This window comes from Tiliqua scincoides, chromosome 4 (assembly GCF_035046505.1).
Source record: "Tiliqua scincoides isolate rTilSci1 chromosome 4, rTilSci1.hap2, whole genome shotgun sequence".
Lineage (NCBI taxonomy): Eukaryota > Metazoa > Chordata > Lepidosauria > Squamata > Scincidae > Tiliqua > Tiliqua scincoides.
The window spans coordinates 138,804,196-138,823,397 of record NC_089824.1 but is presented as its reverse complement, the minus strand read 5'-3'; the positions used below and the strand labels follow the sequence as shown (position 1 = coordinate 138,823,397).

Below are 19,202 nucleotides of genomic sequence, written 5' to 3'. Positions count from 1 at the left end.
GAATGCAGTGTTCTAGGAAGCCCACTCCCCTTCATTCCAACAATAAAATGAACATGACCTTTAGGCTTTGGAGTCAATGATGATGAAAGGACTGAAAGCCAAGGATTAGAATAGCAGTAGACTAACTAGTTGCAAATTCAAAAATGGCCTATGGAGATATTAATACAAAAAACCCTATTTCTTAGCCCACCCGTCCAATGATGATGTGGAATAAAGTTTCCTGCATTAAATTTCTTGTGAACATTGACTAAAAGCAGTCACAGATATAACGTCCAACCTGATCATTAGTGACCATATTTTAGGAACAGAAATCACATCAGTTTATACTTACTCTTGGACCTCTCTTCCCTGGTGGACCAGGTAATCCTGTAGGACCTGGGGGTCCCTAAAGAAACAAAAAAATCCAACAAAATAGTTGCAGCTATCATAAGACAAATGAGCTTCTTAAGAATATTAATACTATAATTCTAGAAACAATTATTCAGCACAGCTGAGTTCTCGACCAATGCTAGGCTTGTTCAAGGGAATAGCATTTGTGCACCTGAAATGCTCCAAAACCGAATGCATACATTACATTTTTATTCTGTCCATCCTTTAGCAGACACAGAGTAATGTACTGGCTTTCCCACCCCCATACCTTATTAACCCTCACAATAACCCTAATAAGGCTGAGAGAGAGTGACTGGTCCAAGATTATCCAGTGAGCTTCAGGGCCAAATGTGACTTTGAATCCAGGTCTCCCTGGTCTTGGTTTGTTTGTTTGCTATGCCATACTGGCTCTTATGTTCTTTACAAGAGGACTTCTGAAAAATGGCACTGATGTAATTAACAAGGTAAAGTTTTTACACTTCAAAACTACTAGTGGCGTGATTGCTTCAATACTATTTGCAGGTCTTTTGTTGTGGACACCTACACTTTTCAAATGCACTACAAGGACAGGATATACCAATTTCTAAAACCTATATGGAACCAAAGATGATTTCAATTCACACTCCTTTTCCACCCTGACTCACATCCATCCTCCCAAAAACTCCTGATTACAAGCCGCCCAGAAACATCCATATATTCTCCTGCGTACTCAGCCTCTGTTTGTCTTCTGGAAGAGGAACTGGATTTCCCCAGTCTAAGCTTCCTGATCCCTGCTTGATATTTCAGGGATTCATCCAACAGCAGTAGCAGCTGATTGCATGATGAAGCACAGACTAAAGGGAAGGGTGAGTGAGCATCTGTGTACTTTCTCAGTCTAAGCCCCCACTTAATTTTGCAGGGACCCATCCCAACAGCAATAAGGCATGGGTTATTCTGCACTAGTTCCTCCCTTCCATCCCAGCACTTTTGCTATTTTGTTTGGGTCAGGTGAGAACAGGCTCTTAACAGTGACTTGGAAGCTCTGATCACACACTTCTCTACCCACCCATTCAACTCTTTTTCTTCCTGGGTGCGTCAACACGTAGCCTCAATTGGAAGAGCTGTTCATGTGACCTATGGCTACAATGCATTCACCAGTGGTGGGCCATTTCATTCAGGAAAGAGGTCTTTGACTTGCTTTGGAAAATGCCCCCCTTTAACGAACTAAGGTTGAAAAATATACAGTATTCAGTTTATGTGATCAGTGATGTCCATCCTTTGGTTGTATAAACAAATGGATGATTAACTGTAACTGAACAGGTGGTCTATGCTAAATGACTTTGTGAATAATATCCAAGTCATCATCCTGCCTCTCCCATCTCTTTATATCCATGTGGGATATACAGTTACCTTCTCTACTGAGCCATCTTGAATCTTCCACAGTGGGGTATCTCATCATTATACTCCAGGTAAAGACTATACAAACACTAGCATAACAGACATTTGGTGTATACATTTAACAGATTAGCAGGAGGGTAAATTGAATTAGTTATGCTCCTATTTCAGCTGAAACAGTATGAAAACTGATATCCCTTTTTGACATCAGCAATCGCATACTACTCACACATACACTATAAATTCCAGGGAAATACCTGGTTTTTCCATTTGTTTGTTCCTTTTCTTCCTCTAATTCACCAGATAGTCAGAATCCATTCATACCAGCACAATTTGGGGCTTAAAAAAAAATCCATGGTGTTTGGATCAACTGCTAAAGTTTAATTTGCTCATGGTGCAGAAAATGTCTGTTGTGAGCAGAGGGATTCAGATTGTGTGTCAGGGAGACACTTGGACAAAGCAACTCCCACATGATTAGCAGCACATGAAGGATTGCCAGGAAGGAGACTAAGATAGGGTTACCAGATACAAAGTGGGATAGAGTGCCTATACTTTTAACACATTTCTGCCTAATCCACAGGTGGGCATATTTGATCCCTGTTGCGTATACGCAACGTTGGGCAGAAATGGTTTGACCACTGCATAGAAGAGGGAATTTTGGCAGGTGCAGCTCAGCATGGAAGGGTTTAAAAATCTGCACCTACCAAAATTCCCTCTTCCATAGCATGGTTAAAGGTACAGGCACTCTGTCCCACTTGGTATCTGGTAACCCTAGACAGGGACATGTACAAGATTGCCCCTAATCGCATGGTGAGGCAAGTGGTTTGTAGAGTCTAAGCCGGCTCTTAGCGTTACAACCGCTTAAGCAAGGCAGCAAAATTGATTTCATTGTTGTTGGGGGTTTTTTAGTCCAGTGTACAAATGTTTCAAATAAAATGAAATGAAAAAAGTGTTAATCTCCCATCTGCAGTCTGAAGTGGTTCAATCTCTTCAACATTCTTTGTATGTTGAATGTGACCCAATTTACACATTACTTAGAGTGAAGTGGTAAGCAAAGGTGGCTGAATTTCGGACTATTATGCAAGGGTGGGGGGGGGTCATCTTTTTAGAATACTTACTTCTTCAAGAAAAAAACCTCACTGCATGTAGCAACTGTGCATACTGAAGAAAGGTTTAGCACAGATCTCTCCCATTTGCTGCTTTATTACATGCAGAATGTTTTTTGCGTAGGGAGAATTCAAAAATATGCCTCCTGAATACCACCTCAGGGCCCACTCCTATCCAATTTTCCAATGCTGGTGCAGTTGTGCCAGTGGGGTGGGCGCTGCATCCTGTGGTGGAGGGGCAGTCACTAGGGTCTTAATGTATGGGAACATGTGTCCGCTCACCATGGGGCTGCATTGTGGCTACACCGAAGCTGGAAAGTTGGATAGGATTGGGCCCTCAGTTTACTACCTCTTTCCCCGTAACGTGTACGTAGACAGGGGTCATGTACGCCAAGCCTGAGTTCTCACAGAGTTGGTAAACCTTTGTCTGGACTATACCATCTATTTATTTTTTAGCATTTCTATCTCACTTTCCTTACCAATCAAAGCAGCCCAAGGTGGCTTATAGTAAACTACAACAAAATAAAAACAATCAGAATACAATCCAACAAAACAACAAACTAATTTAAAAAGTAGCATAAGACAAATCAAGACTACAACTGAGAAGCCACAACTAAATAACATTGCCACTGGAGCCAAACATCCCGCCAAAAGCTGAATGAAAAAGCCTCAAAGATTGCAGAGTAAACAAAAACTGTATTTCAGATTGCAAGTGGAAACTCACATATCCACACAGCTGTGAGCCCACACAGCTGCAGTCTGAAGTACAGTCAAGGTTTGGTACCTCAGTGAGAACTAGGCCTCAGAAACTAGAATGGACATAGAAAAGGGCTTTCGGAATATTGGTACTACAATCTCTTTAATGAGAACTGATCCCTCCATATATCCTCCTGTCTCAGAGCCCAATCCTATCCAATTTTCCAGTGCCAGTGCAGCTGTGCCAATGGGACATGACTGCATCTTGTGGTGAGGAGGTAGTCACAGAGGCCTCCTCAAGGTATGGGAACATCTGTTCCCTTACCCTTGGGCTGCACTGCGGCTGAACCGGTGCTGGAAAGTTGAATAGGATTGGGCCCTCAGTTTCTCTACACCTACATTTCTGTCAAGAATAGAAGGGACTTGAAGTAATTGCTGACAGCCTTCACATTCAAGGAACCCACAATCAAAACATACCTACTTTTACCAGGGAGCAAAAGGGCAAAGTTATTCTCTACACATTCAAGTTTAGCATGAAAGTACAGAGTTGAAACCACAGGAAATTCTTGCATCAACACACACTGGGAGAATCATAATAATGTAGCATGTAAACTCCTGCTGTATTTTATCAAAGAACATAAACAAGCCAACTTACCATGTGTCCAGGATCACCTTTAGGCCCTCTCAGAGACTCCATTTCAAACATTCTTTCTAGTTCTTCATAGTCATAATCATAACCATCAATATCGTAATTGGTTTCCTCATTGTAAGTCTCATCACCCCATGAGCCAAGCTGGTTATTCGAAGACAAGGAATCAGAAGCCCTATATAATGTTGTGTTTAAAATTTGCTGCATCTCCACAGGTTCACGTGAATACTGCTTTGACACGTTCTTTGCCATATTTTTGGTTTTAGTCTGTTTTATGGAAAAGAGCAGATCGGGATAACTTTTCCTGCTTGTATTTTCTGTGGCATTGTCTGTAAGGTTAAGAAGCAATTCTGAAATACTCTGGGGGCCATCTTTCTTTTTGCTGGTATCTTGCTGGTGAATCTTTGACACGTTCCCAGTTCTCCTGTCATTTTGTTCAGGCATATTTTCCAATGCAGTAATATTTCCTAAGCAAAGAGATGTCGAGGGGGGACTCTTCTCCAGAGTTTCTGGCTGCACATGGTCTGGTGTAGAGTTGCTAACAAGAAGGTTTGAAGCTCCTTTCTTTGTACTCATTAACATGTAATCCGATTGGTTTTCTTCATCCAATTGTTTGCTTGGGAGTATCTCAAGAAATGAGTCTATAAATACTGGCGGCGATCGGTATGTGTCAGCTTGACGACACTGTCGTTTCACGTATTTACAATAGTTTGCCGAGGCTAAGGCAGAAGGGATAATATCCAGCTGACATATTACTCCTTCAAAGTTGACTGAAAGGGAGTTCATCCTTCCTAAGGTAAACAAACTATGTGAATCAAACTTCTGTACTTTAGACAGAGTCTCCCTGCTGAAGTGCTTCTTTCCACATTGAGCGTACAGGGACACTGTTTGTTCCGCAACATCAATAGCAAATGAGTGCCACTGTTCATCATGAACAATGTAATCGAAATGTACAGACTGCTTCCCTCCAGTGTGCACCACTACCTTCCTTGGTAGCAACTGTACACCAAACTGCAGTCTGTTTTTATTTCTAATACTGAAAAGAAAGGCATTGTTTATTCTGGAAGAGCGTAAGCTAATCAGTACAGTGAACTGGTGGTCTAAGCTTGATGCTATAACTTGAGGAATGGGAATCTCAATGGCTGCATCTGCAGAAAAAACAACTCCTGAGGCACTTAGGCGAACCCCCTGAGGTAATGAAGTACATGAAGAGGGCACTGTAGTCCCTGTTGATGACATATGTACAGCTTGTCCATTTAAGCCTAAGTGATGAAGAACATCTATGCCTGGAAAAAAAGACAGAAGGAATGTAGGTGAGAATAAAATGCTTAATTTCACTCATATGAATCATAATATCTATAACCACCTACTTCGGTGCTCAGTAGTATCTGTGGCTAGAAGCATCTTTGCATATCTTTGGCTGGCATGCCAACTAAGGGCCCAATCCTATCCAACTTTCCAGCACTAGTGCAGCCACAATGCAGCCCCAAGATAAAGGAACAAATGTTCCCAGACCTTGAGGAGGACTCTGTGACTGCCTCCCCACCACAGGATGCAGTGCACGCCCCATTGGCATGGCTGCACTGGCACTAGAAAATTGGATAGGACTTCCAATGGATAGGCAGATCCATTTATTGGTTTTGTTTACTATGTAAACCACTTTGAGAACTACTGCACTAAGTTCCCACAGATTCATTTATGCGTGCGAACACAATTGTTACTTACTGCCATTCCATCTGCTGCCTGTTCTCAGCTATCCATGGCCATTCTGAAGGTAACCACAGCATCCTCAGCCATCTTGCAGCTATTCACGGACATCCTGCAGTTATTCACTGTGACCATTTTGAATCTGTGGCAGCCATTCTGAAGCTATCTGTGGCCATTTTGAAGCATCTGTGGCCATTTTTAAACATCTATAGCATCCTAAAGCTGCCTGCTGCTGGCATTCCTGATCAGGTTAGCTATCCTCTCCCTAACCTCATTGATCCATCAGGATCAATGGTTTTTTATCTGCTGATTCAGTATCCGCTAACCTCAGCGGATAATGAGAATTGAATGTATCCTGCAGAACATTATTTTACTCCTAGATCTCTTGATTAAGATGTATGTAGAAAGAAAAACACAGCCACCTCACTCCTTCAAACCTATAATCCACCATTTTTCTCATTAAAATTCTAAACTGGACGTGAGTATTCAGATACAAAATGTAGATTTTGGTACAATCTATACTGGGATGGCCAAACTGTGGCTCTATGACATATAATGTGCAGCTCATGGAAATAAGTTGGCCGAGCTCCTTTTTGCATCACAATTCATATAAAAGGTAATTAAGAAATTTTCAAGCTTTATAATTATTTACTGGGTAAAAACTGAGAGTTCACTGGATTAAAATATAAAATGAATGTTTATGGTGTGTAAATATATATAGTAATTTAAATGCTTCTTAAATATTCCAGCTTTCAAACATCTGAAGTTTATCACATGTGGCTAAGCACGTTTGGTCACCCCTGATCTATACTTTACTTGATTCAGGAACAAAATTACAGATTTTAGGGGATAAGGAGTCTATCCATACTCCATGAGCTTTCATTACTCAAAGCACAGAAATAACTACTTGAGCTTCCCAAAGCAATAAAGTATAAACATAAACCAACAATTGGCAGTGTCCGTGCTTGGATCGGATACAAAGAGGTCAAAACAAAATGAAAAGGGAGACTAGCGGAATCTGTGCCAACATTTTAAATATTTGCTAATTTTAATATTAAATATTTGCGCGCGTGCGTGTGTGTGTAAGAATTTCAAATAATAGAAAATCGGAAAAAGAGAAAATGATTGTTCAACATCAATAATTAGCCCAATACAAGGAACAGCAGTCTCCTCACTATTTATTAATTTATAAGACTGATATTCCAGCTTTCTCATCAAATCCAAAGCAGCTCAAAACAAAAATTTAAAACATATTGCAATATATTCAAAAATTAAAATAAAGCAGCAAAAACAAACAATTAGAAGAAAACAGCAGAAGCAAAAGAGAAAGAAGTCACAATAGCAGTCAAAGGAGACTCTGGGTAGACCTGTGGGAACAACTTCAGCTTCCTTCAAAAAATTAAAATGGGGCAAATTGTATCTCATGTAAGAGGGAATTTCATAGAGAGGGGACCACTACAGAGGTCTTCTCACAAGTGGCACCTCAGATGCAATCAGACCTGCAAGAGGGCCTTCCCCAGAAGATCTTAGGGAATGAACATAGAGGAAGGCAGTTCCTTCAAACACCCAAGCTGTTTAAAGTTTGAGAAATTCTAACCAGCACCTTGAATTGTGTCCAACTACTATTTATACAACTACTATCTATAAGACAGATCATGAGTATCCTTTTAAACATTATCAGTCATTCACGCTCTGACATATTAATGACACAGAAAAAGGTATTACTAGTGATTGACTCAAAGCAATGGCGCTTGGAAACTCATTAAAGCCACAATACACAATATGCAACAAAGCATTTGAAGAGGCTACACCAGTGTTTCTCAAACTGTGGGTCGGGACCCACTAGGTGGGTTGCGAACCAATTTCAGGTGGGTCCCCATTCATTTCAATACTATATTTTTACTATACAGTGGTGCCTCGCAAGACGAATGCCTCGCACACCGAAAAACTCGCAAGACGAAAGCTTTTTTGCGATTTTTCTGGTGACTCGCAAGACGAATTTTTCTATGGCCGTGCTTCGCAAGACGAATTTTTAAAATTAAAAAGTTGAAGTTTTGTGCTTGAAATTTTTGAAATCCTCTGTACAGTATGTATGCCTTTAAAGAGCACTTAATAAACACTTTGTAAACCAAATTTGACTTTGTTCTGACTTTTTTTGCCCATAGGAACGCATTAATTAAATTTCAATGCATTCCTATGGTAAACCGCGCTTCGCAAGACAAAATTTTCGCAATACGAAACGACTTGCGGAACGAATTAATTTCGTCTTGCGAGGCACCACTGTATTAGACTTGATGCTACCATGGTATGTGACTGCATTTGGGGAAATGTTACAGAGCTGTACTTTTAACAAGCTATTATGTATATTATTTTAATAATGATAGTAAATGGGACTTACTCCTGGGTAGGATTGTGCCTAGGATTATTAAAAATTTTCCTGTCTGATGATGTCACGTCTGGTCATGACATCACTTCCGGTGGGTCCCTACAGATTCTCATTCTAAAAATCAGTGTACCCATTTCAATCAGTGTACCCATAGGTAATAGCTGCCATTCGGCCATGTTTCTCCCAACACATGTACAATACATACTTACAAAGTAAACTAGACACACGTATTCAAGCATTCTTATGTATACTCCTACAGCACAACATTGACATTGCAAAGTTAACCATTCTTCATTTGACCATGCAAAATAATTTTTTGGTAGTTTTTAACCAAGTTTTTCAAAGTCCTCAAATTCCCAACTGGTCATATTTTGTTCCTGGATTCAAAAATAATAAACTTGATTAAATGCAGCAGTGCATCACCTATGGTTGTTTTTGAAGTTGAGACTAGTCAAGTATTTGTCTTCATTTGAGCAAATTAAGGCAAAAGCTAAGACAAAATAAGTCCTTGAAACAAAGGGATTTTTGCAGTCTTGTGTTCACTTTTCCAACTTGCTTTCTCTTAGCTGACCAAAGAAATTACTAAGCAAATGTTAAGAACAGATACATCTTGGCTCAAAGTATAGTGAGACTACACACATATACACAGAAAAACTAAAGACTTCCCTGGAAGGGTTTTTTAAATTGGCACTGAATGTATAAACTTAACTGTGTTATACATCTGGAAAATTAGTTACACACCTTGCAGTGGTCCTAGCCATGGGAGAGAGTATATAGTGGTGCCAAACTTACACATGGCAAGCAGCCAGAATGCAAGAGGCACAGGAAGTTGCATGGGGGGAGGGGGATTACACATCTGCCAATTCCTCAAGATGCTCAGCCACAAAACAATTCACTTATCTAAGCCAAAGTCTAATCTGCAGTAATTGCACAGACTTGGTCATGGAACAATTGTTCCATACTTCTGACAGTGAAAAATCATTGCTGTAAGACTGGCTAAGAGACAAAAGCTGAAATCTGTCAAATATTAGCACTTCTTGGCTTCCACTGTACTTCTATAAGGGTACCCACTCTACAAGGGTTTTACAGAGATATGTACCACAAAATACATGCTTTTAGAACATATATAATCCTCTTGCTATTTTTCCTAATTCCAGGAGAACATTATTTCTTCTTAAATCCATTAGTGATCAGTTCAAGGAACCTTTTTTTCCCCTGCACTGATGTTAGCAAGTCATCTGATGACATTTAGTCTTTAAAAAAAAATCAAAGGAGAGGAAGTCAGTATGGTTCTTCATCTTGAAAATGGCTTGCTTCAATTCAGGAGACTAATATTTTCTTCCCTATTTGCCTATCATCTTCATTTTCCAGCAGTATGGAGGATTAAGAGGATCAGGCTATGTCCACATAGCACGTGTTCATTGTATCCTCTCTACAGTCCTCCAGGTGTCCCTGCTGCCACTGCTGTTTAACATAAGAACAGCCCCACTGAATTAGCCCATAGGCCCATCTAGTCCAGCTTCCTGTATCTCACAGTGGCCCACTAAATGCCCCAGGGAGCATACAAGACAACAAGAGACCTGCATCCTGGTATCCTCTCTTGCATCTGGCATTCTGACATAACCCATTTCTAAAAGCGGGGGGGGGGGGGGTGTGCATATACACATCATGGTTTGTAACCCGTGATGAATTTTTCTTCCTGAAATTTGTCCAATCCCCTTTTAAAATTCCCTTTTGAAATTTGTCCAATCCCCATTCCTCGGCCAGATGCCATCACCATATCCTGTGGCAAGGAGTTCCACAGAATAACTAAACACAGAGTAAAGAAATAGTCCATTTGCTGCTGTCAAATGGTAAATCTAACAAGTTACTTATCATTACATTTTTATTCTCCATCTTTCAAGGAGTTCATGGCAACATGTATGATTCTTCGTCTCCCCTAGTTTATCCTCTCAACATCTCTATGAGGTAGGTCAGAAGGAGGACTTATCTGTGATCATTCTTTGAGCATCATGGCTGAGGGAATTTGACCCTAGCATCTTCTCACTCCTAGTCCACCACGCTTAGCATTACCACACCCTGACTCTCTAGTTACTAAATCTTCTGATGATGATTTTAATCACAGGTGCTTGTAATGGCTAAGGTTAAAGGGTTGTTTTGGCTAAGAACCAAATTTTTCTTTGGATTCTTTCTCTTATATTTTGCAGTCCTTGAATCAAATATACATGTATAGATCATATACATGTATATTATCACAGTCTCATATGCCCAGAAATAATCTCAGAGTCCAGAAACAGTGATAATTGTTTAAGCTATAGCTAATATTCTTCATGAGACCACAGCCTGGACAGCTATCTCAATGTAGCAAGAGTCTCAATCGTCTCAGAGTAACAACCCTGACAAAGGCTTTAGCTGCCACTAAAATAAAGGCACAGGCTAAGAGACAACAGTGATTTCCGAGATTACCACCCTGGAATAAGCACAAGGTCATTCCTTCCATCCTTCAACACCCTGACTACATATAATGAACAGCAAACATACAGTACTGCTTTCAAGTCACCATCTGCATCTACAAATGCAAGGGAAAACACACCAGCCAAAAAGCAATTTCACTTTTTCTGCCTTAGAAATGCAAGTTGAGACGAAGCACTTATTATGCATAGTGGTTTACTTCGGAGAGTCCCTAGAAGTGTGAAGGTAATTCAGCCTCAGTTTGCCACCCCCAAAAACACCCACATGCAATGAAGTCACAATCAAAGCCTTTACAATGTACAAGACTTCCCTTTTATATGGTTTGCCTAAATATGTAAGAAATGTCATAGACAGAAAATTGAGTAACTTTGTAAAGGTCATGTTTCCTAAACTGGTTGCTTTAAACTTTTGCACTCATTGTAACTCTATCTGACATTTGGGTTAGTGACCTTTGAAAAACTGAATTTCAGGTCATTACTTCTAAAATCATGATTACGTCTCTCTCTCTCTCTCTCTCTCTCTCTCTCTCTCTCTCTCTCTCTCTCTCTCTGTTCATTCAAATTTTTTTTAATAAAAAAAGGAATATTTCTCACCTTCTCGTATTTGCGGGGCACCCATAGCAATACATGTTGCAAGAAAAAGGAGGAGGGTTTTCCTAAAAGAAAATGGAAAAAAAATTACATTTAAAGTGGAAATAAGTCTTGGTTTTCTAGTATTGTAAAACCACAAGCTATGTATTCATTCAACACTCACTGAAATACATTCAGATTTAAATAAGCTTTTCCAGGTTTACCCTAAAAAAAAAATAACGTTACCCAGCATCTCTAGCTACACTGGGATGCCCTGATATGCATCTTTGATGAAGGGTCAATGCTAGAAATATCCAAGGTTGATGTTAGGATCACAGCAAAACTAAGTCGGATTCAAAAGGGCACCATTTTCTGTGCCTTCTCCCATTCCTTTCTTGGAGAAGTCCTATGGAAATTCCCTAGAGTGACTGCACTTGCCTGGCTGCCTCATTTGGACTTGACATGGTACGATACCAGTACTGAGATATGCTTCCACCAGGACAGGGTTTTTCAAACTGGAGCGCCACAACACCCCAGCCTGTGGGCCCTGGCCTCTGCCCCCTTAAGGGGCAGGAGCAGCCTGGAGGCAGGGAGGAGGCAGCGGTGTGATCCCTAGGACTGCTCCACTCAGAGGGCTGCATGGGCTTGGGTGCACTTACCCAAGCCTCCTGCAGCCTCCCAGGGGTGCGGGAAGCCCGGTGCGACCTTCGGCAGGGCTCCCTGCAGCAGTGAAAGTGAAAGTGGAGCAATCATGTTCCACTTCCACTTTAGCGAAGGCGGGGTGCGATTGCTCCGCTTTCACTTTCACTGCTGCAGGGAGCCCTGCCGAAGATCGCACCTGGCTCCCCGCACCCCGGGGAGGCTGCAGGAGGCTTGGAGAAGTGCACCCAAGCCCCTGCAGCCCCCTAAGCAGCATGATCCTGGGGATTGTGCCGCTGCCTTCCACCTGCCCCCACTGCCTCACCTCCACCCCTACAAGCACTTACAGTGGCTCAAACTCTCCATGAGAGTTTGAAAACCACTGCACTAGGAGAAAAAAAAGGTCATTTTGGCCAATAAAACAACAGACCTTCTGATTTCTCTCGTCAAACCTAATGCTTATCCAATTTCCTTGCTACCTTGAGTATCAAAAAGGGCGCAGCAGTCAAGCCCTCTTTAGGAAGCTGGGGACATCTATCTTTTCCCCAACCTTAATTCAATTACCTGTCTGAGGAAGAACACTGCAGTTCACCCAGAGGAAGAGGACAGGAGTTTTTCTGAGTCAGATGAGAAGCCAGAACCCACAACACATTCACAGCTCCAGTTGTTCATGCTCACTCGTAACAAGAGTAGACAAAGATGCAAGTGGTAGCCGCCCAAGGATACCAGAATGCCTTACTCCAAATTCTAAGCAATAAGGGGGGGGGGGGAGGTTGGGCACTAAAGAGGAATATTTTGCTATTTGGGTGCTCAGTCCAGCTCACTGATGTTAACAAAGTGTTTCTCAAACTGGGGGTCAGGACCTGCTAGGTGGGTTGTGAGCCAATTTCAGGTGGGTCCCCAATCATTTCAATATTTTATTTTTAAGACGTTAAACTTGATGCTACCATGGTATGTGACTGCATTTGGGGAAATGTTACACATCTGTACTTTTAACAGGCTACTATGTATATGCTTTTGACAATGAGAGCAAAGGGGACTTACTCCTGGGTAAGCGTGGGTAGGATTGCAGCAGAGGATTGTTAAAAATTTTCCTGTTTCATGATGTCACTTCTGGTCATGACATCACTTCCAGTGGGTCCTGACAGATTATCATTCTACAAAGTGGGTCCCGGTGCTAAAAGTTTGAGTACCGCTGTTTTAACATTTTCTTTTCTTTTCTTTTCTTTTTTTCTTTTTGCTCTTGGGAGTTTGTGTTAGGATTGTACCATTGGGTAGTCTTCTCCAGATACTGTTTAGTAAGTTGTAGACTCAAGATTTATTGAAACAGAATGCCCAACTTGACTGGGGGGGGGCCCCCTTGGGGCATTTGCAAGAAAGAATGGGTCAATGCAAGAAGGGTCAGATCCCAGTCCGTAAATAAGGATATTTCCTTATATCCTCGCAAATGTGGGTTTGGACCCATAAATTTGCCCATAAATATTTGAGTCCTGCGGATGCAATTCTATGTACGCTTACTGGGGAGTCAACTTCATTGAACTTAGTGGGACTTTACTTACAAGTCAGAGTAGACAAGATTGAGTTGATATGCTGTATCCCTAAACAGACTTACTAGGAAATAAATCCCAGAGAAATCCACATACACATGAATCACAAGAGCGATGTAAGCCAATATAGACAAGGTTCTTCTTCTCGCAACCATATGTTCAGATCAGTGAGTGAGCATGCTCTGAATCAGCCTGTGCTTTTAAAAATTAATTTATAATCTAGTTTGTTCTACCACATTTTTGCATGATTAAGTCCATGTCAATTTTGTGTCATTTTTCTTTCTCTCTGTATTCTCTCTGTATTTTCTAATACAGAGGGACCACACCTTCCAACAACTGCGTAGGGAATCAAACTGACATAAAACACAACATATAGCGACTTAGTAGTGCACACGAAATCCAAGCCCCTTCTCAGGCCTGATCCATTGAGCTGGTGTGGGTCTGGGCAATTGAGCTAGTGCAGGTCTGGGCTGACGAATGGCTGTTGCTGGGGCTTACCCCGTGGCAAGGAGACCTTACCCCAAGGAGACCTCCAGCAGCCAAATATCTTCTGTGGGATGCAGCAGAAGCTGCATCCAGAGCTGCTACATCATGGTAAAGGGATTTAGTTAGAATTGGGCAGTTAATCTCATGAAAAGATGAAGAAAATTGCAGCCTTAATGAATAAGAACTTGTTAGCTTAATTGTCTCATCCATGGAAAGAATGCTTAGCATAATTCCCAGAATTCTTTGTCTCTGTCTTACAATGTGTTACATGAACTTTGCTTAACTCTGTTATTTGTTCAGTGATCTAGGAAGCATATGAAACCCAAGCCAAGAGCTAATTACCATAGCTTATCAATTAAGGCTCACCAACTAATAAACCATAGGCCTTTCCAGACAATAACTATTTGAGTCAGGCAAGAAGAAAGGATTTAGACAATAGGGAAGCAATTAATAAAGATATGTTCTCAAGATATTGTGGGAAAGAATATATCCATTGTCTCTGTACAATGGAAGAGGTGAGCAGTGCAAAAGATTCTCTGGAGAATAGTACAACAAAGAAGTGCTGCAAGTTTGGTAGGTACGCAGGGAAATAATCTTTTTTCTTAGAATACTCTGGCGCTGATTGACCTATAGTAATGAAATGCTGATTTCATTGTAATGCTGATTTATAGTAATGCTGATTTATAGTAATGAAATGCTGATTTCATTACTGGCTGGCAAACTGAACTGTGCTTCAGCATTTAAAAAGTAGTAATACATAAATAATCTGTTCATATCATGATTAAAAATGACTGAATATTGGTGATGCCCTTCAGTACTACCTCTGCCTATATAAAGTGAATTTACAATTGTGAATATATGAACTAATTTTAGTCTGTGAACTAATTTCAAACAAACTAAGCATGAAACTCACTGAAAACCCCATTGTTTACTAATATGCCCCTGTTGTCAGCCTGAAAAAGCTCAGATAGGTGCCTTTTTTACATTCCTGTTAAAGATTCTGAAAAGTTCACTTGACAAGCTATGCAAACCTAGGCTTATACGTAATTGGAACTAGGTACATGCATGTTCCTCATCCACATCTGTTTCTGGCTAATGTCAAGAACAGATGATCAATCGAACAAGGAAAAGCATGAAGAAGCCACCAAAAAAAACCAAAAAACCTTTTCCAAAGACTGGTAAATCCCTGTTTCACTCCCTTCCTTACTCTACAGAAGGTGAATCCATTTAGAAAACTGATCTCGTCCTTTGATCATGTGTTCTTTTTTCCCCCCACCGTTGCAAATTAGGAACAAAGAAGAGGAATAAGTCCCTTATAAGTCAGTAATCTGAAAGAAATACAAGCACAATTAGTATGACAGATAGTGCCCACAAAGATTGCAAGCTTGTTAGGTATTTTCTAGAAGTGGACTGTGAGAGAAGGAGGACAGGCAGCATCAAAACAAGTGGGAGGAAAATAGATGCTCAAAGCAAAACATATTTATGGAGTAATATAGTGCTTCTTGAACTGTGGGTCGTGGCCCACTTGGTGGGTTGCAGCTGAGGCCAGGTAGATCACAAGTAAGGCCCGCCTGCCTGCCCTTGCCTCCATTTGGCTCCAAATAGGAGCCAAACAGATACAACCAGCAGCCACTTCTAGGTCATGACTGTCCTCTGGAGGCCACTCCCACATTGCTCCAGGCTGCGGACGGCCTCTAGAGGCTTCTGTGGGCCTTGGAACGCCTCCAGAAGTGATTTCAGGTCACTTCTGGTTTTGGAATGCAACTTCCAGTTGCGTTCCGACATGTTTCTGAGGCCTGCAGAGGCCTCTGGAGGTGGGTTCTGATGCCAGCACCAGACACTATGATGGGTCACGGCTCCAGCAACTTTAAGAACCACTGAAGTAATACGTATTGCCCGATGCCTATCTTTTCTACAGTCTTATACCTCTGTAGCATTGTCACATATAAAATAAAGATTGCGGAGAACACAAAAATGGTATATTAAGAGTATATTAATATTTGTTTGTCTAAATTTTTAAAAGTTTATATGCTGCCTTTCTCCCATAGGACCCAAGGGCAGTCTATAGCCAAAAAGATGAACATATAAAACAGAAATAATAACAATAAACCCTTCCTAAAACAATTAACTTCTAAATAGCAGCCGGCAGCCCAATCCTATCCACACTTTCCTGGGAGAAAGCCCCATTGACTCAAATGGGACTGACTTCTGAGTAGACATGCCAGGTTTGGGCTGTAAATTGGCAAAATACAATCAAGTAAAATAAAAGATTCCCAGTATCATCAAGTCAACCAAAGGCCTTCTCAGTCACACAGCAGTCAAATGCCTAGAGCCGTAGAATGTTGGTGCCCACTGACATGGAGAAAAAGGGCATTCGAAAAGGCCAGCACTGCTGCTGCTAAGTCCCTGCTTCATGTGGGTGTCCGCTAACTTGTTTCAGAGAACCCAGGCACCCTAAGCAAGGCCTCAGATCATTATCTGAGTGTAGGGAGAACAGGGCACATGTGGGAGAAAGCAGTCCTTTAAGAACCCTAGTCTCAATCTGCTGAAGACTTTGAAGACTTTGACTCACCCTGAACTGAGCCTGGAAGCATACAAAAAGTTAGCAGAACCTATGCACACAAATGTGCGCTTCTAGTGAACGCCCCAGGAAAACAACTTGGCAGTCACTTTTAGCACCAGCTACAGACTCTGAGCAATCTTCAGGGGCAGCCCCAAGTAGAATGCACAGCATGACTCTAGTGACATTGGCATGGGTCACTGTGGCTAAGTTTGACTTCTCCAGGAATGGCTATACTGGCATACCAGTAAAAGTTGATTAATAAAGCACTCACTGACAGAGCTACTGGGCCCTCCACTAGGATGTTTAGTGTGTTGCTTGACCCATAGATTGACCCACTGGTATGCCTGTACCCCCAAAGCATGAATATTATGTTCCAGGGGAGTACAACCTCACTGAGAACTGATTGAAGGTCTGTCCCCAGCTCAGACAAACCCCCAACCAACAGCCTTTCTGTCTTGACTGGATTAAGCTTCAGTTTATTTACACCCAGCCTCTGCTTCTCAGTTGCCAAACTACAGTTCATGCACCTAACATTTTTTTTTAAAAATACTACCTATATAGCAACTACCTATATAGCAACTGTTACCCTGCACATGCCCAATCTCGTCTGATCTCGGAAGCTAAGCAGGGTCAGGCCTGGTTAGTACTTTGATGGGAGACCGACTGGGAATGCCGGGTGCTGTAGGCTTATACCATAGTCTTTCAAGACTGAAGGTTGCCAACCAACTACCTATAAGTTTAATTGCTCCTTAACTCACAGGGAACTACATCCCTTTGCTCCTGAACAAACTTCCATTAAGACAATGACTTATGCTGAACATACTGTAGTTTATTGTTAATTGGGCTAACAATGCCCACCTTCAGCAAATTCAGTTTTGCTCATCCCAAAGTGCTTTGGGTTCATTCCAGAATTTCTAGATCAGCGGTTCCCAAAGTGCTACTTGAACTTTGGGACCGCAGGTAAGTGGTTGCAGCAGTGGGGCCTGAGGTGGACAGGGTGTCCCGATGGCGCTGCAGCAACTGTGGAGCCATGGGGACCCGGGGGTTTTCCCCTTACCTGTAGGGTCCTGCTGGCCTTGGGGAGGATCCAGGAGGCCCATGGTCCCTTCCACAGGACTTTCTGATTCTAGAAATTGCTCCATTTTGGGGACTAGAGCATACTTCCAGTTTCCGTGTGAAAACCTATTATTGAACCATAGTAGGCCCATGGGGCTGCTGGCACACAACACAGGATAAGATAACTGATATTTCCTTACCCTGAGGAGACCTTCGCTTGGCTCGTTGGCCCCATGGGATACAGCAGTGGCAGTTTCTGCACTGCTGTACCATGGTATTGGCAGCCAGCGTGGGACTGGGCTGCCTGTCTTTTTCACATTCTCCAACACACTCCTGGTTATTCAGCATATTCACAGTGCTTTCACATGTGCCACTTCAAGTGCTTTTGAGTCTCCTGCGGTTGATGCTTATGTGTGAAAGATATGCAGCTTTAAGTGCTTTTGTACTGGGTTTTAAAACTGATTGATGGCCACGCAAGAAGTTGGATTTCTTATCACATTTCAGCCTTCCTGCAGTCCATGTGTCTTTTGCGAACATATATGTTTGAAGTCCATTTATAGTCTTTCACCCATCATTTTCTACATCGAATTATACACATTTTGGCTCAACTTTTTTAATATTAACCTTTAGTCACACAGAATGTTCCTTTGGTCATATGAACAGGAACAGAGTGGTCTCATTACCAGATTCTTCATCATTTTTCATATCAGTGGGCGTTTGCAACATAGCTATTTCCTTTACCATCCCTCTTCTCTAGACTTCAACAAAACTGATGAAGTCAGAGGAAAACCTATACACTTAAGTTTTTTAAAAAAGAGTATTGGGTGCATCTATTTTGATCTATATATACTTTTTTAAGAGATGGGGGAACGATCCTTGATGAAATTCAGGTGTGAGGTTCACGGAACACTGCTGAATTTGATAAGGCTTTTCCACAACCTTGCGAATGATACCAAAAACCAAAGAGGAGAGACAGTGAAAGAAATGGTGGTGGGGTGGACAGGCAGTACAGAAAGCAGGAGATTACATACTATCAATCTGTCACCAACCATATCCTAACAGCACTGTATCTAACATCCCAATCCTAACCAGCACTGGTGCAGCAGGGCTGCATGGTCCACACTGTATCCAGTGCTTGGACATTAGTCCCTTTACTCTGGGTAAAGCCCCAGTCTGTGCAATGGGGCTACTCAGATTTGCATGAGCAAAATTGCTGGCGCAAGTCTGAGAAGCCCTGTGTTGGGCTTACAGGCACAGAAGGAGGAATAGCATACGATGTGTGCTGTTGCTAGCTATCCCACCCTCCCACCCAGTCCAGGCCTGATCCACCCCCTCCTCGCACACACCCCCACACCTCCTCCCTGTGCCACCCTGTGGGAGCTTATCTGCTATGTTGGGTGCTACTTTGGGATTCAGCATTGGCAGGATGGCACAGGCCTCTCCACCAACACTGCCTACTGTCTGGGTGTAGCAAACATGCTTCATAGCTCGGTCGCCACATCCTACACTGGTACAGTGGTCACTGTGCTGGCAAATATTAGGACTGTGCCGTAAGTTAAGTTATAGGGTCACCATCTGGGTGG

At 41.9% G+C, this 19,202-nt stretch overlaps 1 protein-coding gene and 1 pseudogene across 1 annotated transcript in view; one reads left to right on the top strand and one right to left on the bottom strand.

Moving 5' to 3' along the window:
- The window catches only part of COL24A1 (collagen type XXIV alpha 1 chain), a 205,312-nt gene that overhangs the window by 174,574 nt on the left and 11,536 nt on the right, over positions 1-19,202 (bottom strand). Inside the window, exons 3-5 of the mRNA XM_066624576.1 lie at positions 11,353-11,414; positions 4,201-5,480; positions 332-385 (exon numbers count right to left, since the gene is read on the bottom strand). Of these exons, the coding sequence (XP_066480673.1) occupies positions 332-385; positions 4,201-5,480; positions 11,353-11,414 (1,396 nt within the window). The remainder of the gene's footprint in view (positions 1-331; positions 386-4,200; positions 5,481-11,352; positions 11,415-19,202) is intronic.
- LOC136650253 (5S ribosomal RNA) lies at positions 17,132-17,251 on the top strand (annotated as a pseudogene).